Source organism: Dermacentor silvarum, chromosome 11 (genome assembly GCF_013339745.2).
Source record: "Dermacentor silvarum isolate Dsil-2018 chromosome 11, BIME_Dsil_1.4, whole genome shotgun sequence".
Classification (NCBI taxonomy): domain Eukaryota; kingdom Metazoa; phylum Arthropoda; class Arachnida; order Ixodida; family Ixodidae; genus Dermacentor; species Dermacentor silvarum.
Window position 1 is genome coordinate 86,512,166 of NC_051164.1, and position 21,957 is coordinate 86,534,122.

At 47.7% G+C, this 21,957-nt stretch overlaps 2 protein-coding genes and 1 non-coding gene across 4 annotated transcripts in view; 2 read left to right on the forward strand and 1 right to left on the reverse strand.

The window, feature by feature from the left end:
- The window catches only part of LOC119432382 (uncharacterized), a 43,055-nt gene extending 32,837 nt beyond the window's left edge, over positions 1 to 10,218 (forward strand). Inside the window, exons 3-4 of one of the 2 annotated variants that reach the window (XM_037699548.2) lie at positions 9,255 to 9,409; positions 10,002 to 10,218. In XM_037699548.2, coding sequence (XP_037555476.1) covers positions 9,255 to 9,409; positions 10,002 to 10,097 — 251 coding nt within the window. In that variant the 3' untranslated portion in view covers positions 10,098 to 10,218. The remainder of the gene's footprint in view (positions 1 to 9,254; positions 9,410 to 10,001) is intronic. The other variant, XM_049659182.1, reaches the window with a different exon arrangement.
- LOC119433879 (uncharacterized) overlaps positions 1 to 21,957 on the reverse strand; it is a 143,820-nt gene that overhangs the window by 51,339 nt on the left and 70,524 nt on the right. The window contains exons 24-28 of the mRNA XM_049658367.1: positions 20,230 to 20,353; positions 19,243 to 19,493; positions 18,430 to 18,552; positions 17,486 to 17,652; positions 16,877 to 17,022 (exon numbers count right to left, since the gene is read on the reverse strand). Of these exons, the coding sequence (XP_049514324.1) occupies positions 16,877 to 17,022; positions 17,486 to 17,652; positions 18,430 to 18,552; positions 19,243 to 19,493; positions 20,230 to 20,353 (811 nt within the window). The remainder of the gene's footprint in view (positions 1 to 16,876; positions 17,023 to 17,485; positions 17,653 to 18,429; positions 18,553 to 19,242; positions 19,494 to 20,229; positions 20,354 to 21,957) is intronic.
- Positions 2,456 to 2,527, forward strand: Trnaa-ugc (transfer RNA alanine (anticodon UGC)). Its single transcript has one exon. It is a non-coding gene; the product is annotated as a tRNA-Ala (tRNA).

Below are 21,957 nucleotides of genomic sequence, written 5' to 3' on the forward strand. Positions count from 1 at the left end.
AAATTTTACAAGTAAACTGTATTAGTGATATTCTAATCCAAGATAAAACGCCTGCCTTCGTCCCGCCTGATTAATTACCTTTTGAAAGATTTCTTTACATAGCTATGTGCTTTTTCATCATAGGTTCTAGCCATGAACAGCCACTTTGCTCTAGTGCGTTGCATATCGCAAGCTTGCGCCGTGTCATTTCTTAAATTATATCGCGCCCACACTGAATTCGCGTGACGATGCTTGAACGGTTTTCTTAATTTGAATTTTCCGGTGCAGTCACTATTTTCTTCTGATCGAGGGGTAGCACGCGGGCTTACATTACGCTTTCATTTTTTTATGCTTGTATGCATGACTAGATCGGCCGCAACAAAATGTGCGCGCGAGCGGAATGTGAGTGGGCGTTGAGTGCTGCCCGATCGATCCGTGTTCACGTCATTCAAGCCCTCCACAATATACGTTCATCTTAGCAAAGCATTCAGCCTGGTACACTTATCACCTTAATCTCAAATAACGAATTTCCTTCGCGCTTTGAGTTTTACTGGCGCCACTATGAACGAAAATTTAACGGAGGCGGAGGAATGCCAAGCCGCCGGCGCCGCTAAGCTGGGACCGCTGGCCGCGGCGCCATCTATCTGCTCGCAGCAGAGCTACTCGGTGCGCCCGCGCGCGGCCGAACATAATCTGGACGCTCTCTCGCGCGCAGTGTCAACACCTAAATATTCTTCCACCGTGATATATATATATATATATATATATATATATATATATATATATATTAAATAAAGGAAGCACGCAGCTGTGCTTTGTTTTGTCAAGTGGTCAGGGGTGCAGACAGCCTCACAGTTGCAGCTGGGCTACGCCGTACTGGATGACTCGTCACTAAAGTTTGATTGCGCATGCATTCTTTAAAGGGAAACTTGAACTCATTCTTTAGAATCTCCAGAATTCAGAATCGACTTCTGGAGTTTTTTCATGTTGCTCTGTGTAATTTTCTCATTCACACTCCTAATTTAATTACAGTGATTGAGAAGTTGATTCATTAATGAAGACTAACTATCTAATTAGGAGTAATGAAAAAAAATAATCTGAGTATATCCATGCGACGGCAAACAACATTACCTTGGTTCTGTCCAGCTACGTAGCATTTGCATATTTTTAACGCTTGACTCAAGCGAAATACTTGCGCAGTCCTCTAGCAGGATCGAGTGTGTGCCACCGTGACACGGGTCATACTTCTCTGCGCATATGCCTCTCATTTCATCGACAACCGTCGTACATATCCTTCCTTCACGCGACATCGCGGCATCGACGTCTGATCACGCCTGCTGATTTGGTGTTTGCATTTAATCACCTTAGCTTGAGAATGGTGTATAGTGCACAAGTATAAACATCACATGAGATTAAAGATATAGATACCGATATGTAAAATCGGCACGTAAATTAAGCGGGGATAAGTATAATCAGTATATACGTACAACTACCGGATATCAAGAATGCGCGTAAAAGTCAGATATTGTTGCGCGATGAGGAATTTCTCCGCACAGAGCTGTAACAACACCGAATTTGCTCGCTGGAAGTTGCGAGTGGAAATTATCGGGTTTGCTACTGACCGCCATTACGTGCTGTCTGATGGGTACACACATACGATAGCGCACGTCTACGAAAATAGAGAGTTTTAGAATAGGGGCCCCAAAAGTTTGGGGCCCCAAAGAGCTTTGCGGGTGTTAGCGTTGGGCCATGCAAGAGTGAAGAGTTTTAGAATAGGGCTTTGCGTTTGCGAATAGCGTATTGCGCTTGCAGCGCCACTACGGTGTCAAAGAAGAACTATTATAAATATTAAAATAAACTATACCATTTTATGATAGCAAGAGTAATTTTGACTTTCGTGGTTTTGCGTTTAATTACAATTGAGAGGTTATTATATTAGCAGCAAGCGATTGTTGCGCCTAATTTTGATTAACCAACTTGACGTGCCTTCACCAGCCAAGCTAATCCATGTTAGGCCTACGAGCGATGAAATCGACAATCAAATTCGGAATCAGCGGCGTTTAATGAATCAATCTTCATTACACACGTTAGTTGAGAGAAAGCGATAACCGCAGTCACTTCTCCTAGCTTACGAACTTCACGCGTTACCAAGAATCAAGCCGAGTTTGGTACTCGGAGAGCCGTCGCTTCGATGGGTGCCGCCATGTTTGTTGACGCAAAGCTTTTGGGGCTGCTTCGGTGAAATAGCGTGCCCAACGCAAAACCCAAACGCAGTTAGCGTCTCGCGCATGCGCAGTGGTGTCGACGCTATTTCTTTGGGGCCCCAAAACGTTTGGGGCCCCTATTCTAAAACTCCCTAATGATTAATGTTCCCATTTACGTCCGCACATGCAAATACGAGCTGGGAATCCCGTCCCAAGGAAAGAAGCGACAGCAGTCCGGGTTACATGCGCGTACGGAGAGGCGCAGTCCGGACGGGGGTGTAGCTCAGTGGTAGAGCGTTCGCTTTGCATGTGAAAGGCCCCGGGTTCGATCCCCGGCACCTCCACTATTTTTTTTACCCTCAACATTCTTTTTCTTTTTTATCGTAAAGCAGAGGAAATGACATACCCCAGTGTCTTGGAAGACTCTGTGCTCAGGGTGTGAACAAGGTGAAGCCAAGGGCTTTTGCTCATTTGCTGCGACAGCTAGGACGCTCGAAAGAATAAAAACTTGTTGTTCCTGGCTAAAATATTGGCTTTGGGTTGAAGAATGAAATCCTTACTTTCTGTGAAGTTTGCTAAGACATCCAAAGTTCCACCCCGGAACTTGTGACACAAAGGCGCCCGTCGAGCATTACCCCTACGGCATTATTGCTCACGTGTGACTTTACCTAATTCTGTGTGTGACGGTTCATCTTTTTGGCAGTTGGATGATATGACTGTATATATTCAACATAATTTTATATAATGTGACAATTAGTTTAGCTGTAACTGTGCGTTTCCGTGGGTCAATGTGGTTTTTTGTGCTTGCCAGGTAATTTTGTGCTTCAATGCATAAAGCGACGTTATGTTAAGAACCTAACTGGAACGCCAATACATTTCTCCGCAAAGTTCGGGAATTAATATCTCGAAACTGGTGTCATACCGAGAATTCGTTCCAAGTGGATCCGCCTTGCGAACTCCACAGCTACAATTTGTAAATTGCAATATGGGCCATCAGGTAATTAGTTAAAAACTTAATTAGTGATTTTCTGTTTATTATTCGATTATGAATTTCAATTTCTTGTGCAAGTAATGTCCGCCTCTTCGAGTAGACCAGCTCATGAACTAGAATTCTGCTATCTGCCACAGGCAACCTTTAAGAATTTTTGAAGGTATCCGCTAAAACACGCTGTATATATTTCGAAAGTATTGCTATAATCTTACGATTTATGCTAACCAAACACGACTTCATGCACCACCGCTCAGATTCAATTTCGTAATAATGAATTATGTTCGCTTAAAGATAATAATTAAGACGTTAGTCAGTGAACCTCTTTATTTAGCCACTTGGACATGGCGATTTCATATGCAAGTAATTTCCGCATCTTCCAATAATATACCTAAAAAGTTAGCAACAGCGCTATCGGTTCGAGCTGTAGAAACACAGGTGCCATTTTGCAATGTATTTATAGTAACTAGCAGCTAGGAACTGAACAAATTCGATAAACTAATTATAGATCAACAAGCTCGTTGCCAAAACAGCTCGTCGTGGTTGCTCAGTGGCTATGGTGTTGGGCTGCTGAGCACGAGGTCGCGGGATCGAATTCCGGCCACGGCGGCCGCACTTCGATGGGGGCGAAATGCGAAAACACCCGTGTACTTACATTTAGGTGCACGTTAAAGAACCCCAGGTGGTCCTAATTTCCGAAGTCCCCCACTACGGCGTGCCTCATAATCAGATCGTGGTTTTGGCACGTAAAACCCCATAATTTAACTTTTTTTTTCGTTGCCAAAATAATGATATTTAGAGCACAAGAATCGATACCTTTGTCACGCTCAGATGCAGATATAGAATAATTCGGGTCCTGGCACGACGCATCACGCTCTCTGTGTGGCACATACAGCACAAGGCCTGTACACTCTGCTTTATGACGTCATGTTATAAGGCCCGAAATTTCCAGTGCCACGCACGGAGTGACGAAAGCGGTGACGTCAAAATTACCGAGGCTTACTCGGGAGCTTTCACGCTTATAGATTCTATGGCAGTCGGGCCAGGTAACACTACGTCATGAATTGGCGTGCAGAGAGGCCTTGCACTCACACGGAGTTTTCAAAACAACCGACTGCTGTGCCGCATGGAGTCCTCGCTCCAACATTTGCGTCACACCAGACTCCACCGACACTATACGGTACGGTGTATACACTGCTTTAATTGTCGGTATTGGAATGGCTGGGGGACAACGCTGCCTCTGGTGACTCGTGTTCTAGAGGAGACACCTGACCGCGTTTTGTGCGACTGGCCTCGATGCAGTGTATACACATGCAGAGACACACGCTCGCGACACATGCGCAAGCTCGTGTTCACAACGCACAATGGTCAGATCAAGTCAAACTAGAATACCGATCTCACAAGCCGCCGCAGCAGAGGTCTACGAATGCATTGTCGCAGCAGTTATTGCGAAGAACAAACCTGCACGGACCAACTCTAGCACTGACAAGCGTTAACTGTCACCCTGTTCTGTGAACAGCACTGATCGCGTGCACGTGCTCTATCTCCTTCTTACCTTTCTATGCCCTCCCCCTCCAAATGTAGGGTAGCAAACCGAATTTTTGTTCTGTTTAACCTCCCGACCGCCTTTCTTTCTCTCATCGCTCTCTCTCTATAAATCGCTAAAAGCTCGCAACATGTGTGTCAAGTGCTTGTTTCAATGTTTCAAAACACGGTCACCGGAATACACCCGAATACACGAAACGCGACATGCGTACGTCATCGCAGTACGTCATCAGAAGAGCTGCAACGTCACGGGACTGCGTGAGCGCCGTGTAGATCGCTCTTGACAGCCGTCATCACAAGGACCCGAATTGAAACAGCGAGCGCGCGTAAGAGTTTTGCATAGATACAGAACGTTGTGCATTGTATTTGTCGAACCGATTGTCTACAGCTATACGTTCAGGAAAGCGGCACAGGATTTAACTCAGCATCGTCAAAGAAATGGTATACGTCACAACAATAATGCCTTACCAAGAACAAATCACACAGAATAACAGAACACCATGGTTGGACAAGGTGGTCATTGCGTTTGCTATCTGAGCATCCACTTCGATTATGCGTCTCTCGTGCTGCTAAGAGGCTTGCACAAGGTTTGTATAACAGATAAAGAAATAAGAGTCAGCAAATAAGGCAGTCGCTATACCTTATTATGAATATTTTTCTAGGAGTATTGACCGCTTTAAATGGCAAATCTGCAAGAAGAAATGCTCCAGCTGCAGCCGCATAGCAATTGTAGTGTGCGGCCTGTGAAACTGAAGAAAACGCGTTCTCAGTGATATCCATGATTCAGGTTCACTCCCTCTTTATACAACTCCAGCCTCCCTCCCCCTTCACCATTACGAGTCGAAGCGAGTGCTAAAACATCGCCATGTTGCTCCGCTCCCGTGTCACCACTTTCTGCATCATGGACAGATACACATAATAGTAAGCGATACCGTAAAGTGGTACGTAGAAAGGACTGTTACAGTAAACTATCGAAGGTGCTCCGAGGATTGCCAGTATTAAGGCGAAAGCCTAAGGCGTCTATGTTGGACCCTTGGCGGTGACCTCGGTGAAACTGCGCCGTGACGAAAAATGGCCGACACCGCAAAAATGCTCGCATTGATGCAACATTTCTCAGGGAGGATCCTGTAAACAAAGTGAATTAGTGGCTTTGAAAAGAAAATTCCGTACATCGCAGCCATCTCGCTGACAAAAGGAGTGGCCTATTGCGTGCACTAACATGCTGCACTTTAGGTACTACCTTAAGTATTCATATGTTGCTTTCAAGGGGGTCACCTTAGTGCCACACGTTTACTTCCCATTGCGGCTCGTTATATCTTGCAAGATGTCTAGCCCCAATTGTATAACTTAATGCATTACCAATATGTCTTGCAAGGAAGTCTAACCAAAAATGTATAACTTCATGTATTACCAAATATCTGCAGCAGGCTTTTGCTTTGTTGTGTTACAAGAGTGTAACATCTGTTGAACTTATTATTTCCCCCCCCCAATGCTCGGGGTGTAGGACCTTTATTTAAAGCAAACAAAAATGAAAAGTAGAGAATGTCATGTCAGTAGTCCTTTAGAGTCACTTTTCAGCTACCTCATATGCAGCACCTGACGTTGCAGCCACTCGTTCAAACCTAAGGTCACGAGCGCCATGTCGTGTCTTGAAAGACTCTCTGTACCACATGGACACGATTAGAACAGACTATGAAACAGCCACTGGTGCTTTAATCCGCCATTGTCATCTTTACATGGTTACCAACTGGGTCTACAGACTCGGCTAAGATATAGCTAAATATACGAATATACATGGCACTAGTGGCTATATATCGAAAGCTAGCCGCTCGCTCGCAAACTACAAACTTTATGTGCATGCATATGCAGCGATTCTATACACTGACTGTACCGGCGCAATGAAATGACCTTGGTTGCGCAGACAGTTTAACATACAATGTACACGTATTTCACAAGGCATTAGCGATCGCTTGCCTATGTGCAATGCAAGAGGTTCGTGGGACTGCAGCTGCATCTTATGCGTCCGTCTGACGAAACGGCTGCTTTAATGAACGCAAGAACTTTCGTTTGGCTCGCGAAAACTGGCTGGACATTGAGCTAAGTTGACTCCTTGCAGCGATTGCGCAAGTTTCTTGACCCTCATAGCCGCGCTGTAACCTCAATCTTTCGTCCACAAATCCACTTTCAGATTTGTCTCAAAAGCGAACAGCGAACGAGATCGTTCTCAACAGTTCGAGCTCTCAAGCTTCGCGACTGTCTCGAAGATAGCTTGTGATGGGGGCGCCTCTCAGGGACAGGTGCGGTGGCATAGACCGGTGACAACACGGAATTTCCGGATTAGCACTCGGAAAAATGAAAACTAAAACTAAAAGTCGCAGTTTGGTCCGAAAGGCGAAAGATCGATTGCGACAGCAAAAACGCTGGAGTGAGAAAGCGCGACCGCAGTAGCGAGTGAATTGACCTTCGCGCTGGCTCTCGCTTCAACGCTAACTAGGCAGCGAGAACACAGCGCACACGAGGCTATGAGCACTCGGCGCACTCTGTCCCCATCGCAGAACGCTTTCAAGATAGGGCCCGCGCGGCCACGCCATACGCAGCCGCCGCCGAAGTGGCCTCTCCCTCCCCTCCCCGCGGTGCCTCGCGCGCGACGGAAGACAGCGCGCTTCCTCCCCGCTTTCCTCCCTTGCGCGCGCGACATTGAGTCACCATCGTCGGCTCATCCTCGCACGCTTTCCCTCGCACATACAGCATATGGCGCGCGGCAACGATGTTATCGCCCTTGACTTTACACTGAACATCACGGCGACGGCAGAAATGCGCCAGAAATAAAAGGAACGTACTGAAATATTTAGCTGCGAGTTCAAGAAACCCAGGGAGATCAAAATTGGTTCGACGTCTTATAGCGCGCTTTCCTGCTCACCGCATAGATTTTTTGACGTCAAACCTGACAGCGAACAAAACTGCTCAAAGCGCCAAACATTATAAAATAAGAGGGCACATGCGCCAACACCACCTTCCCCACATTGCTAACGCATATGTTCAGGTGTCAGCTGCGCGCCAGGCAGTTACGGTGCGGTCAGCGGGCTTCCTTCTTCTCTGTCAATCAATCGATCTCTATTCCACAGGTGTCGATAAGGTTGTCAAAAAATAAAATATCATTCAGTGATGGTTCATTTATTGCCCACATGACTTTATAACGGGTATTTTTTTCTTCTCAAGGTCGTCGTGTTTAGATTCCCACGTTACTCATAAGAAATTTTCAGTCGTCAGAGAATAACTCTTTATTGACACGCAGTGTCCTTAGCTGCCATATCTTCGCCTATATGCTACACTGCAGGGAATGGGGCGAAGTGAAAGGCAAGAGAACACGCGCGGCTAGAAATTGTGTAAGCTGTGCATCTGTACCCTTGTCTGAAAAAAGAGCCGACTTGCTTTAGAAACCACTGTCAATGCGCGATAGTGACATCAGAAGCATGTTTTTCTTGTTTTATTGCGGTGACCAGTTAGAAAGAAATGTCGCAGTTTCGCCCGAAAGGCGGAGCACCAATTGCGATAGCAAATTAGTAGAGAGCTATACGCAGTAGGGATAGTAGTTTTATCGGCTGCATAAACATTCGCTTACTAACTGAATTAACAAGCGTGGTGTCAGCGCGCACAAGCAAACATGAATAGATCACACTCGATGACCGCAGACAACCACTGTCAAAACGCTGGCGTGAACAAGCACGGCGGCCGCAGCGAGCGAAGGTTCATGCGGTCTATTGCTTCCACGGAAACTGAGCGGCGAAAGCACAGCGCATACGCAGGTAAGAGCGCGTGGAGATCGCTTTCAAGATGCGGTGCGCGCGAGAGCCCGCAGCCGCGCATAGTACAAGTACGCAGGTAGTAGAAGACGCACCCCCTCCCTCCCGCGCTTCCTTCCCGCTTTCCTCCTTTCGTGTGGGGGATTGAGTCGCCAGTTCCCCTTGCGCCCGGTCGCAAGATACGCATTTTGTGCCGCAGCTAAACATTGTCTCCCCTCCCTCCCTCCCTACAATCCCCCCACGGCCCTTTGCACGATGGCAGACGTCGCGTTTGCTCTCCGCCGTGCGTTCGCTCTCCGTGAAGACGTGCGCACCCCGCGTGCTTTCACTCGCACATACGGCGCGCGGCGACGATTTCATCGCCCTTGGAGTTTATAAGAACCTCACGGCGGCGACGACGACGGCGACGGCAGAAATCCGCTTGAAGTGTCCATATAATTGCTACCGCAATAAAAAGCGGCCTACCGGCAAAAGAGCTTGTGCCATCTCTTCGTCTTTGTCAGATTTCTGCGCTGTTCGCCCTGTTCGACTGATCCAGACTCGTCGCTTCTCGCTCTCTTTCGCTCCCCCTTTCCCCGTGTAAGGTGGCAAACTAGACAAAGTCTAGTTAACCTCCCCGCATTTCCTTCCTTCCCTCTTTTCTTTCTTGCCCGCTTCAGCATTCGCGACCAGGACGAAAGGCTGCCTTAAAATGCCAAGCTGATAACCACAGCGTGTGTCGCTTTCCGATTGCAGGGACCGCGAGTGCGCTGAACCCGTTCGGATTCGTCCACAAGCTGACCAAAGGCGCCGCCATAGGCATCGGGGTGGCCGTCGGTCTGATTGTATTTATCATCCTGCTCTGCTGCTTGATTGCTCTGTGGAGATGCGTCAGAGGAAACGGAAGGAGGGTACGTACGTAGTAAGCGCGCATATCCGTGACGTAGTAAGCAAAGTCTAGGGTCGGAAGAGTGTTTTGTAGAACGTTTGCGTAGAGATGGACGAGTTAATTTCTATGACATAGTTATGAACCCTATTTTGTTATGCAATCTTTGTTTTTGAAATTTGTTGTGTGTAAGGACACATTGGCACCCTGTATTCCTCACAATTATATAAGCAGTATCGACGTTTTTCTTGTAAAGTCTACAGATTTTCTGCCCTAGACGCCGGGTGAAATTATGACCTTTCACATTGTTCGACCAGTAAGTGCAGACTTTCGGCAAACAAACCACACGGAAGTCTACTTACCATAGTAGACCAAATGAGACACTTGTTAACAAACTTTTCTCTGTAGACAGTAATCAGACTTTTATATATCCAAAAGAACAAGTTGATAAAAGGACAAATCGGTGCACCAGGAGATTATGGACAATCTGTCCACTATTTGAATACCGTGATCTGAATTATTCAATTTGTATATGGCAGAAGCTACTTCTATGTCACGACGTAGTCATTGCGTTAGCATGACTAAGTAATTTCCGAATGTTCCCGTTTCCTTCGCAGGAGTCGCAAAGCTTGCTGTACCAAACTCTGCCGTTCAGAAAGGGTGCCCATGTACCGTACTACACCATGTACCAAGCTCCGGTGCCAGAGAAGTAGCAGGGGCACAAGAAGCTGGGACTGGGCACGGCGAACAGGTCAAGGCCTGAGGGAAAGTACCATCTCTGCAGGCAACCTCGACGGCTTCTTATAAGGACATTAAAGCAAATGAAAAGTTAAATCTTGACTGATAGGTCACACTGCTAGTATACCTATAGTATTAGATCTATGTTGCCTACAGCTGAGGCTTGGTATGGCTAGAAACAAACGAAAAGCGGGACGACTGGTGGCGACCACGTCGTGAAATTCTCGCACTAACTCTCGGAGACGTCGCAGTCTTTGGCATCGTCTGGACGAGGTTAGCTACTTGCTTTTTTTTTTAAATATGAATAAATAGGGAGACGTTGGCACCAACATATGGTGCTGGCTACCCCTTTTTCCATGGGTGACATGGAAATGCATCACACATTATCGCATAATATAAGATATATCCCTTAAAATGCTTATTATTGCGATAGCATTATATGGACACTCCAAAGCAGATTTCTGCCGTCGGCGTCGCCGTCGCCGTGAGGTTCCGTATGACGTCAATGGAGATGAAATCGTCGCCGCGCGCCGCCGGACGCTGTATGTGCGAGTGAAAGGGCGCGAGGGACGCGCGCTTTCACGGGGAATGAACGCACGGCGGAGAACAAACGCGCGTTCTGTGCCGTGCTCCCTTAAGGGCTGCAGAAGTAGGCGTCTCTTTCCTCCTTTACAATCACCATATATGTAGAGCAAACGCGCCTTCTGACGCACGAAAGGCCGTGGGGGGGGGGGGGGGGGGGAGGGGACGACGTTTAGCTGCGGCACCAAGTGCCTATTTATATCAGATGCTCCGGCAACAGTCACCAACGCCGCACGCATTTTGTGCGAACGCGGGCAAAACGCCGACGGCGTCGACAACAGTTCTGCGTGTTGCCGGTGCTGCTGCATGTCCAAGTTTATACAGCTGATAAAGCTACTATCATTACTCCGTATAGCTCTCTACAAATTTGCTATCGCAATTGATGCTTCGCCTTTCAGGTGAAACTGCGACAACTTTTATTGAAAAAGAAAGGATTGTACCTGAAAATAGACTAAAGACAACCATGAAAGCTTTCCCGCACTTCGCCTGCACAAAAATAAGGAGAGACTTAAGTGCACGAAATTGATGCGAAATGTATCGAGCCACCTTGTAGCGTTATCGGCGCAGCGATTTCGTCGCGAAAATTAAAGGGAAAGCGAACATTAGGACCTCATTTTTCTCCGCTAATACGCCATCTTTTATTTCCTGATGAAAGACGTCACAGATTAAGGCTTCGTCCTGCAAGGATACTTACTAATGAAAAAAGTAATCTTGTTTTCGTGATCGAACAAATAAGACAGCCTGATAACACTCTTCTTTAGAAAGAACAGCAAAATACCCGAAAATACTGCGAAGATTGCGACATCACGCTGACGGGTGTCAGCGCTGCGGTTGTAACGCAGAATTCAAGGAAGTTATTTTTCTTAGGTAACAAACCATATTTAATTTAGTGAACTACCGGAAAGGAGTTAGAGTAAACAACTGTGGTCTGATGCTGCATTTCGTTTTTATTTTAAATGGACTGACGATCGACTCACTATAAACGGCGTATAATGACTCTATCGCGTTGTTCTGTGTCTTAAGCCATGGTGAAATTCATAATCACGTAGTGCGCCCGCTCGGCTAGGAAATGTGCTTGGAGTTTTCGTATTTGGTTTCTCAGTACAAATGCTCGGCAAAAAAAAAAAAAAAAAAGAGCAGCTGTGCTAGAAGTGCCGAAGTGCACGATCGGAATCGGACATCTAATAATGCTGCGAAGCCTGTTCATAATGGTGCAGATCAAGGTACGAGATTAGGTTTAAATTAAACACAACGAGTTGGAATACCCGAATAATCTCATTTGCGATAACAGTTTATACTTGAGTGTTTACAGTGGTTCGTGTCATCTTGTCTGAAACCTCTTATGTGTCATACGTCTGACCCCGAAATAAATAAAGAAAACTGAATGCGGAAAGAAACGCAAACCTGTGCACCGATATCTCGGAGGCAATTAACACCATTGTTCGCCGAAGCACAAGGTCGCGGGATCGAATCCCGGCTACGGCGGCCGCATTCCGATGAGGGCGAAATGCAAAAACACCCGTGTATTTTGATTAGGTGCACGTTAAAGAACTCCAGGTGGCCAAATTAATCCGCAGTCCCCCACTACGGCGTGCCTCATAATGAGATGGTGGTTGTGGCAAGTAAATCCCCATAACTTCATTATTAATTGCTCGCCGACATACAGGTCGATGACACCACAATACATGTAGCGCCATAGCAAACACACAGAGGTTACAGCAAGGTGCGCAGCATCTGCGCATTGATAGCGCAAGTTCTAACAACGTGTACCTAGAAGCGGCACCGCGTGCAGGACACCTCAACTTGCGGTTGGAGATCCTTTGGGTCGCAGTTTTATGGGAAGTGCGTGAAGCTTTTAAAACGATTTGTTTTGCTAGCCTCTTTCGTCCGTTTTTTTGTGGTGGTCAGGCTTTCACCGCCGATACAAAGGGCACGCACTCTCGAGGAACCGAATTGCTGGACGTGTCCGTCGCCGAACGCCAACGCTTTGAGACGCACGTGCTTTCGCGCGAGAGGCTCCGAAGGTCGGCCTTTGTCTTCCACCGCCGCCTTCTCCCCCTGTGGCGGCTGCAAGAAAGGAGGATGGCGGTCGCCTACCACGCCGGCGCTCGCGCCGCCGGAGACAACACACATATGACGAATTGGCTTATAATTGTAGCCAGCTATACTATATACCACTGCAGATGTGCTGGCTAAATGACTCTGTTCTCTACGAGAAGAAAGGGAACCAAGGGGCCCGATTTTTATTAATCGTATATATCATAAGAAACCAACAAACAATGACACCAAGGACAACATAGAGGAAATTACTTGTACTTACTAATTGAATTAAAGAAATGATAAATTAATGGAAAATGAAAATGGATGAAAAAACAACTGTCCGCAAGTGGGGAACGAACCCACGTCTTCGCATTACGCGTGCGATGCTCTCACCATTGAGCTACCGCGGAGCTGTTTTCCCATGCACTTTAGGGGGTATTTATGTTTTTACAACTAGAACTATAACCCTGGGAGTGTTAGCCAGCGCCACCACTCACAAACCTTGGGGCGTATGTGGAACATCCTTTCTGCCGCAGGCGTCACGCGCACGTGATCTTTTTGGGTGATGGCAACTGGTGAATTACACAGCGAAACAACAAACGCCACCTATAGATATCTTCACGGCGGCAAATATGCGCCATGATGCGCGTTTAGTAAGGCGAGTAGCTTTCTAGGAGCTTTCGGTTATTCGCTTACACTTACAATCATCGTCGATGGCTTCCGCACATTTTTTTCTTCTTTTTTTCGCTGGCGTTTTCCCCTTCCGATGCACTGATCGCGAATGCAATAATGCAGATCGTATAGCACCCATAAACACGATTTCACGCTGCGTTCGAACGTTGTGTTCGTACGTCGCTTAATTGTAGTCCACAGCTGAATGCGGAACCTTGAACCTTGGGTCAGCAATGTCCACAGGGCTTGTTTCGTCCCTAAAATACGCTCAGCAGATGCCGACGAGGTCTCACTGCTACTTCCAAAAACTGTGCCTGTCTCACTCGATCTACGTTTCTGTTCACATCGAAAAGAGTGGTGCTCTGAGGTTACTTCAAATATTTCTCTCACCCAAACCACCTTCGAGGGTCAAGGAGAATAGATTCAGCACAGCTGCCTTACCAATTTCGTCATTCCAGAGGTGACAGTGTGCATTTTTTAAGAAACTCGTGGTGCCATAGTCTATTTCAGGTGGCAGCACACGAAACGTTACGGATTTTTGAGGAGGCAGACATGTTTCTGCCGCACGCCTTAATTTGTTTGCACGCTAGCTATAGTGCTAAGCGATATGAAGAAGAAAGGCGCATGGCTGTGTTTTATTGCTTCAACGTGGTCCCTGGTCAGCCACTTTGGCGGAGCCGGTGTGCTGCTTCTTGTGCATCATGAACATCATGACGGCGGCGATGATGAACACGCTCATCAGGCAGGCAACCACGATTCCCGCGATGGCCGCGGTGCTCAGGCCTGGGACGCGCAAGAATAAAACAAGCCTTATCATCATGATCATCATCATCATAGCCAGCACAAGTACTGTCAGGACGGAGGCCTGTCTTAGCGATCTCCAGTTATACCTCTGTCTTGCGCCACCTGACACCATTGTATGCCAGCAAATATCCTAACCCATTCACGTCACGTGATTCTCTGCTGCCCTCAAATGCGTTTTCTTTCCCTTGACATCTGTTATGCCACTCTAAAATACCACCGTTAACCCGCCGTGGTTGCTCAGTGGCTATGGTGTTGGGCTGCTGAGCACAAGGTCGCGGGATCGAATCACGGCCACGGCGGCCGCATTTAGATGGGGGCGAAATGCGAAAACACCCGTGTACTTAGATTTAGGCGCACATTAAAGAATCCGAGGTGGTCCAAATTTCGGAACTCTGCCACTACGGCGTGCCTCATAACCAGATCGTGGTTTTGGCACGTAAGACCCCATAATTAATTTTTTTAAATACCACCGTTGCACACGGTGGTCTTTTATACGCATTATACGACCATGCCTAACTTGTTTTCTCTTAATCCCAACTGGAGTGTGGGCCCCTCTCGTTAATCTATATATCAGTACTGCCTTTTTGCTGTTTGACATCGCGCCTGTATTATCATAATAAATGACTGGGCTGACATCGCCAGTGCAGGACAGGGTTAACTTTGAGGAGATTCGGGACAAACTTTGGTCCTGCAGTGGACGTAACTGAGCAGATGATGGCGATAATGAAGGTGGCGGTGATGGTGAAAGGTCAACGACTAAACGATTCTTGGGCGGCGGCTATAGTTTGATATCTCGCCCAAGAAGGTCAACACGGTCGTACCGTCCTCGACTTCGAAGACGGTGAAGGAGCCGGTGGAAGAGGCGAGGCAGGTGACCTGTCGCTGCTTGGTCCCGAGCGCCGTCATGTCCCTCTGGGTCCACTCCTCGTCCCGCTCGTGCCATCGGAAGCAGCGCAGCACCATGCCGTGCACGCGGGACTCATTACCCGTCTGGCGCATCTGCAGGCTCAGCGAGTCGCGCAGAGAGATGCCCCGCACCGCCTCGCCTGGAGAAACGGATCGGGTAGGAGTGGGAAACGGATCGGGTAGGAGTGGGAAACGGATCGGGTCGGAGTGGGAAACGGATCGGGTCGGATCGGAAGACGTCGGTTAAAATAGACGCCTCGTCGCCAATGCGGGAAGATGCGGGATGCATGGGGCTGAAGCATATGTATGTCGCAGGCGGACATTCAACACTGATGAAACCAATCAACGACCCACCGTTGTGACGCAGGATAGCTATGGTGTTCCGTTGATAAACACGAGGTCGGGGCGAAATGCTAAAGATGCTCGTGTATACTTCGATTTTTCTGCACGCGAAATAGCCTCGGGTGGTCAAAATTGTTTCGGAGTCCCCCCCTCTACGGCATCTCTCATAGACGCAATGTTGTTTTGAGTTTAACTATCTAAACCAAGCAACGGCCGTTGAAATCAGCGAGCTCCATCAACTTCGTCAAGGTGGCCACCTGACGTATAGTCGATAACTTCCGACTCAGCGATCGACAGTCAATCGTTGAGAGCAATCTTGCAGAGTTGGGATGTAGTTAAATTCCCATTTCATTCCGTGGAATAGGGTGTAGTGGCATAAATACTTTACTTTCAATTAGGCGGTGTTGAACGTTGGAGCCAACTAATTCCCATTCCAGGAATGGCGGCACAGTGTCATTTCAGCATTTTCAGCAGTGAGCTACAATGTGTGAAAAGCGGTACTTCTGAAGCTGCTGACCAGCTGATGAATTTGCTTATGCTATAGCCGATGCATAAGCGCCTGGTAGGTGCATGGTGCAAGGTGTTACGATAAGCGAATACGACAATAGCCTTGATAACGCGGACTTTTCCTGCTGTAGACAGCGTGGCAGGAATGCCTTACGAAATCAGTGAACCCCTGCGTCCATGCGGTGCCTCCAGCGCAAAAGTAAAGGAACATCCGTGCAAACGAAGCCATCGCATTCCAATTCCAATCAGACTAAAACAGTCACAATTCCATTCCCTCTCTACTTCTGTAGAATGAACGACCATTCCATTCCGGTCTTCCAAAAATCCGGAATGATTCCGGAGTAACTTCAATTCCGGTTTACAACTCTGTATTCCTGGTTGGCAGCGCAGGCCTGGGCAGGAGCGCCTCTAAATATGGGGAGTGTTTGGGGAGTTTGTGAAAATCAACTACTTGCCAACTGCTTCCTTTATTAGGTCCCTCCACGAATCACGTAATATCCCTACCAGTGTTTCTGGTACAGTTAACTAGTGTCTTGAAATCGATAACGGGACATCTCATCTGGTCGAAAGTAATTTCGCACCAAGGAATAAAAAGCCGAAGGACGACCATAGCCCGGTTAAAAGATGTTTCGGCTTCCACACGGAAGTCTTAACGCCTTTTAACCGCACACTTTGGTCGGCGTTATGCTTTTCATTTCCTTAATAGGAACACTTAACTAGCCCTGCTGAAAAGCGTTAGTTGGCGGCCAGGTCAGGGCCCGTGTTCACAAACTCCTCCTTACGTAGGAACGTTATTCACATGTATATCTCGTGGAGCCTCGTCCCTTTTGCGCGGCAAACAAAACGAATGACAACCGACTCGGCCAACTGCCTATACTACAGCATCCTAAAACGTGCTCACCGGTGTCTGGTGTTCGGAAGGTGACCGAAACGACGGGCGTCATCCGGGTACCCACGTCACTGCCCACGAAAGGATTGGTCTGGTGCACCGTGACCACGAGCACCACACCTTGGCACATCCGGGAACCACACTTCCAGATCTGGAACCTGTCAAGTGAGGGAACACATAATACTGGTATCACACTGGCACGTCAGATCGCGATCGAGCCCGATCGGGACCGAACTTCTCAATCGCAATTGGTTACTCTGCGCAAGCTGCCGAAGGGAGCCAATCGCGATTGAGAAATCTGACTCCTATCGCACTCTATGGCGACTGAAAGTGCCCCGTGTGACGGGGCTTAAGCCATCGCGTGTACGACCTGGCGATATGCACGCTAAGAAGAGTTGCAGGTAAAGGAATGTTTACGTATCCACTCAGCTTTGCTAGATCACGCGCTTCCTGTTACCATCACGTCACCACGTTGTATACAGCGAACTGTGCATGCATGCATCGGCAACAGCGAAAAAAAAATTACTGTTAACCAGCGCTCGAGCGATCACCTTCACTAAGCCTGCGGCTAAACATCTGTCTTCCCGAGCTACCGCTATCTGTGAAGAGCCGTGCCCTCACCTCTCCCATAGGGCCTTGTCGAAGCTGATGGCGACGTCCGTGGCTCCGGGCCTGTTGAGGCTAGGGATGGTCACCTGGTCCCGGCTGAGGAACCGGTGGTGGATGTGCGTCACCTGGTCAGCCACGAAGCGGACCTGCTGGCCCTTGGGCAGCCTGGAAGCCGTCACCTGCACCAAGCGTTTTGCTAGATTAAACAATGGTCACAATGTCGCGCCTTATCTAGCAGTTCTCCGCACCAATGTATCCCTGCCCCTTAACAGTTAATTATGTTCTAGTCCATCACTCGTAGCGCGTTTCTTTGCTTTTATTAACTCGCCCAATCCGCTTTTCCTGTCACATAAGTTTAGATTATCCAAACGATATGAAGAAGTCACAGTAAGACTGAGACATCAAGTGGTCAACAATGGGGTTAGAGCAACCTGCAGTCAGAGCTTCGACGAGAGGATTTGTTCTTCTCGATCAGGACGAATAACGAAGACATGTATTCAACAGACCTTGATGTAAACGAGACCCTTATCGAGACTTAAAGTGGTCGAGAGTTTGCACAAGAGGATCAGTCCTCATCAGCGCGACAAATGAGGATAATCCCTACAGGGTCTTACAACGGTAAGTCCCCTTATCGAAACGTCCCCTCACCGAGGCTGAAGCTTCGTTTGTTGACCCACTGCTGATCATTTCAGATTGGCAGTTTCATAAAAAGCACTAGTTTACACGAATGATTGCTAAGTGAAGTGCTTTGGCTAATCTACGTCTTTGTTCTGTTTAGTCCTTCAATATTACCCCAGTGCAGAAGTAGCCGGTCAGAGGCACGCTCATCCGGCCAACATCTCCTACTCTCGTCTCACTGAATTTTTTTTCTATCTCGCTAAAGTGCACGTAGGCGTGCACGCATGTATCATATCTTCATGGCTTGTACAGCGCACGAGATAAACTATACACTATACCTCCTCGATTCTCCTCTGGGCATTCTCGACGTTCCTGCGAACTTGGTCGTTGTCCGGGTAACGGATGCTCACGTTTCGCGTCCACAGGTACACGGCCTCGAGCGTGTCGAAACCGACGGGAATCTGGACGGGCCAAGAAAAAGAGCGCTATATATATAGTGGACACATTTTCAGACACCGTGCTCAACTACAGTTAATTCTTGGCGCTGTTGCGTCGCACGACTTTCTTGAGAAAAGAAGATATGCGAAGATTACGCTGTTACCCAAACCTTTATGCCAGCAAGTGCTTTAAACGGAAGTTGTTCATGAATAGCAACGAGAATCCTGCCATGGCAGAATTGACATCAAGAGAAGCATAGCTCCCTGACCGACGTCACGACGTTGCTTCTGACATCCCGAGAAGCATGATCATCCTGTATTTGAGCTCTACGGTCCCGCACACGTTGTTTCAAGACAGCTCCGAAAGATGCCGGCTCCAGCGCTGCTGATCACGTGCCGACGTTACGAACTAGAAGCACGAGGTGATTATAGACATAATTCATTCCAGGTCACGAATCATGGATCGCGCGCACTTATCTTAAAATTGAATTCCTGGAAGGACGTAATGACACAATTGTCGTTAGGCTCTGCACACCTCGAAAAGCAACCAGAGTTAACCGTTAAGACGACAGGCGCAATTAACTGACAACATGGTTTTAAATATGGAGCGAGCCTGTGTTCCCGCATAAAGGAGTTGCCATCATTCCCTCTGCTCTCAGCGTGTGTGTGTGCGTGAGTCGTTCGTGTAACAAGCGCCGCACTGATTATACGTGCCTTTTTCTTGAGGGCCATCTCGGAGATGACCGAGGTGGCCTCGAGGGCGCCGGACACCAGGTCGACGTTCCCTCGGGCCATCATGACGCGGCAGGCCTGGTACAGTGCCCGCACATCGCCCGGTTCCAGCCTCTGGGCGTTGGTGCTCTGGAAGGTGGCACCCAGCAGCTGGTCTAGCACGCGGCCCGGTGCCTCGGTGTCGTCCTCCGACAGCGCCGACACCAGCGTCACCACGCTCGACAGCTTGTTCCCTGGTTTGCGCGACCGACGCATTACTCGTCCAGCATAATGAACAGACTGACTCAATAAGTGAACACACGTGCTTAATATAGTCAGTGGACATTACGGGACTGTAATGCATCGGACTGGTTAGGAACTAGTGAACGTTACTTGCCCAGTATATTTACTGAACATGTACGAACGTATGAAAATCAATCAATCAATCAATCAATCAATCAATCAATCAATCAATATCTATATTAAGACAGAGGAGTGGCGAATAAATGCCCAGCTTGATGAACCCGCAGCCTAACATGCGTTGACAGCAGCATAAAGGCGAGAAGAGAACATAGATGATTGCACCAAAACAAACGAACCAAGGTAACTAATATGATAACATAATGCTGAACAATTTCCACGTAATCAGACTGTGGCGCCACGTTTACAAAATTGAAGCGTAACTTGTCCGAAGCACTAGAAAACAAATCAAAATCGATAGTCGTAACAATTTAAAAGACATGGCGGCATGGAGCACACAAGAGTTGCATTCGTGAACTTACACATTACGCACTTGAGCAGTACAATTACGCGTCAATACTTGTCCAGTAACAGACATTATAATGCGTTCAGAAAAGGCGTATACGTCTGGCGCTGCCCCGTACAGGATTCGGGTACAAGTTAGAGTGCAGCGATCATAAAATGAACGACGCGCATTCGAAAGCGAATTTCTGGCAGTCGGAATGCAAGCGAATAATTATGACGTCGTACCTTGACGGTACTGCATCGCGGACCTCTTGAAGGCCGTCGTGAGGCTTTCGCTCTGGTTCCCCGAAGGCAGGGTTTCCAGAGAGTCGTTGCAGAAGGTGCCGCATTGCTGCGACATGTCGCACGCCTGAAACGAGGTTTTTTGGAAACGCAGAATACGAAGGGTCTCAATATGGCAACATATAATGAGCACACGTGAGAAAAAACAAAAAGAAAGAAAGAAGGAAAAAAGCATTTTACATTACTTTCTGGGTATTTACGTGCCAAAACAACGATCAGATTACGGGGCGCGCGCCGTAGTGGGGGACTTCGGACTATTTTCATCACCCGGGGTTACTTAACGTGCACATATAAATTTAAGTACACGAGTGTTATTGCGTTTCATCCCCATCGAATTGCGGCCGCGCGACAGGGAATCAAACATGTAACCTCGAGTTCAGCGGCGCCACGCCATAGACACTGCGCTATAAAAAGAAAAAGAAAAGAACAAACAAACCGAGGGCAACAAATACTGAGAGGAGACACATGTAAACTTTGCCTTTTTTTTTCTTTTTTTTTTCTTTCGTACCTTCGCCATATCACCCAGCGCCAACTAGGCCAAACCGCTACGCTTGTCAGCGCATTTTCAGTCGGCAACAAATGCAACAAGGGCAAGTTAGAACTTAGCGCGATTACGCCAAGCGGCTTGAAACCTGCATATTCGTAAAGCTAACAGGTTGTCCTATAGAAGATGTAACCCGTAAGGGGATGCACATAAGTATGGACTTACTTCTGGAAAGCGTAGATGATATTGCGCAAAACAGTTCGCAAGGAGACACGTAAGTAAACGATGATGGACAGAATAAATGCGGTAGCCGACAGAAGCCCGTATATTAGAGGTTTAAGTGACTTCGAAATGAGATGGAAAGGCCACTCGGTGTCTCATGCGTGGGTCACTGCGACGCCTCAATAACTTCACTGATAACTTTTGAAGGCTACTGCATGTCATTGGTGAACACAGTTTTAGTGAGTGGCATATAACGTAGAACGTACCTACGACATTGGGGAATATATAGGGAGACACTGCACATACCGGGGGGGGGGGGGGGGGGGGTACGCCAGTATATAGCCGGTGATAGGGTGCCGTGATGTCCTCCTCAGCGGCGGGCACGGAGGACATCGCGGCACCCTATAGTCGGTGACAACCAAAGGATGCAGTACAAGCTTCACCCACAAACATTCGGTGCATCTGCCCTTCACCCCGGAATGAGAACCGAGCCTGCTGGGGCCCGCTCACAACTTAATGAACTTGCTCTGCTAATGTAATCGCTAGGCTAATTGAACAATAAAATTTCGTTGCTTCAAGCCAAAAGATTGTAATTGGTGGAGCAATGGTACCAGGATTAGCCATAAAATTTGCCAAGACGTTTAGGTTTCTTCCCAAAAACCAGTGACACAAGGCAGGTCTGTATGGAGAAAACAGCCGTTTGAATTGGACAGCAAACATGTGAATTTTAGCAAGTTTAATGCTAGCACAGATGGAAACGCTTGCACCAGCATTGCGGAAAATGAAATTTCTGCCTTCTTTTTAATGAATTGTAAAAGTTCCACGTGACACTTTCTCGGAAACGACATTTATACTTTCACACTGCTGGCTGAAAGCCGACGTTTATACTTTGCATTGATCAGCGAGCGATGTTCCAGCTCGTGGTACTCTAGTAATTTCGTTGGTTGAATGTCAAATATGTGTCC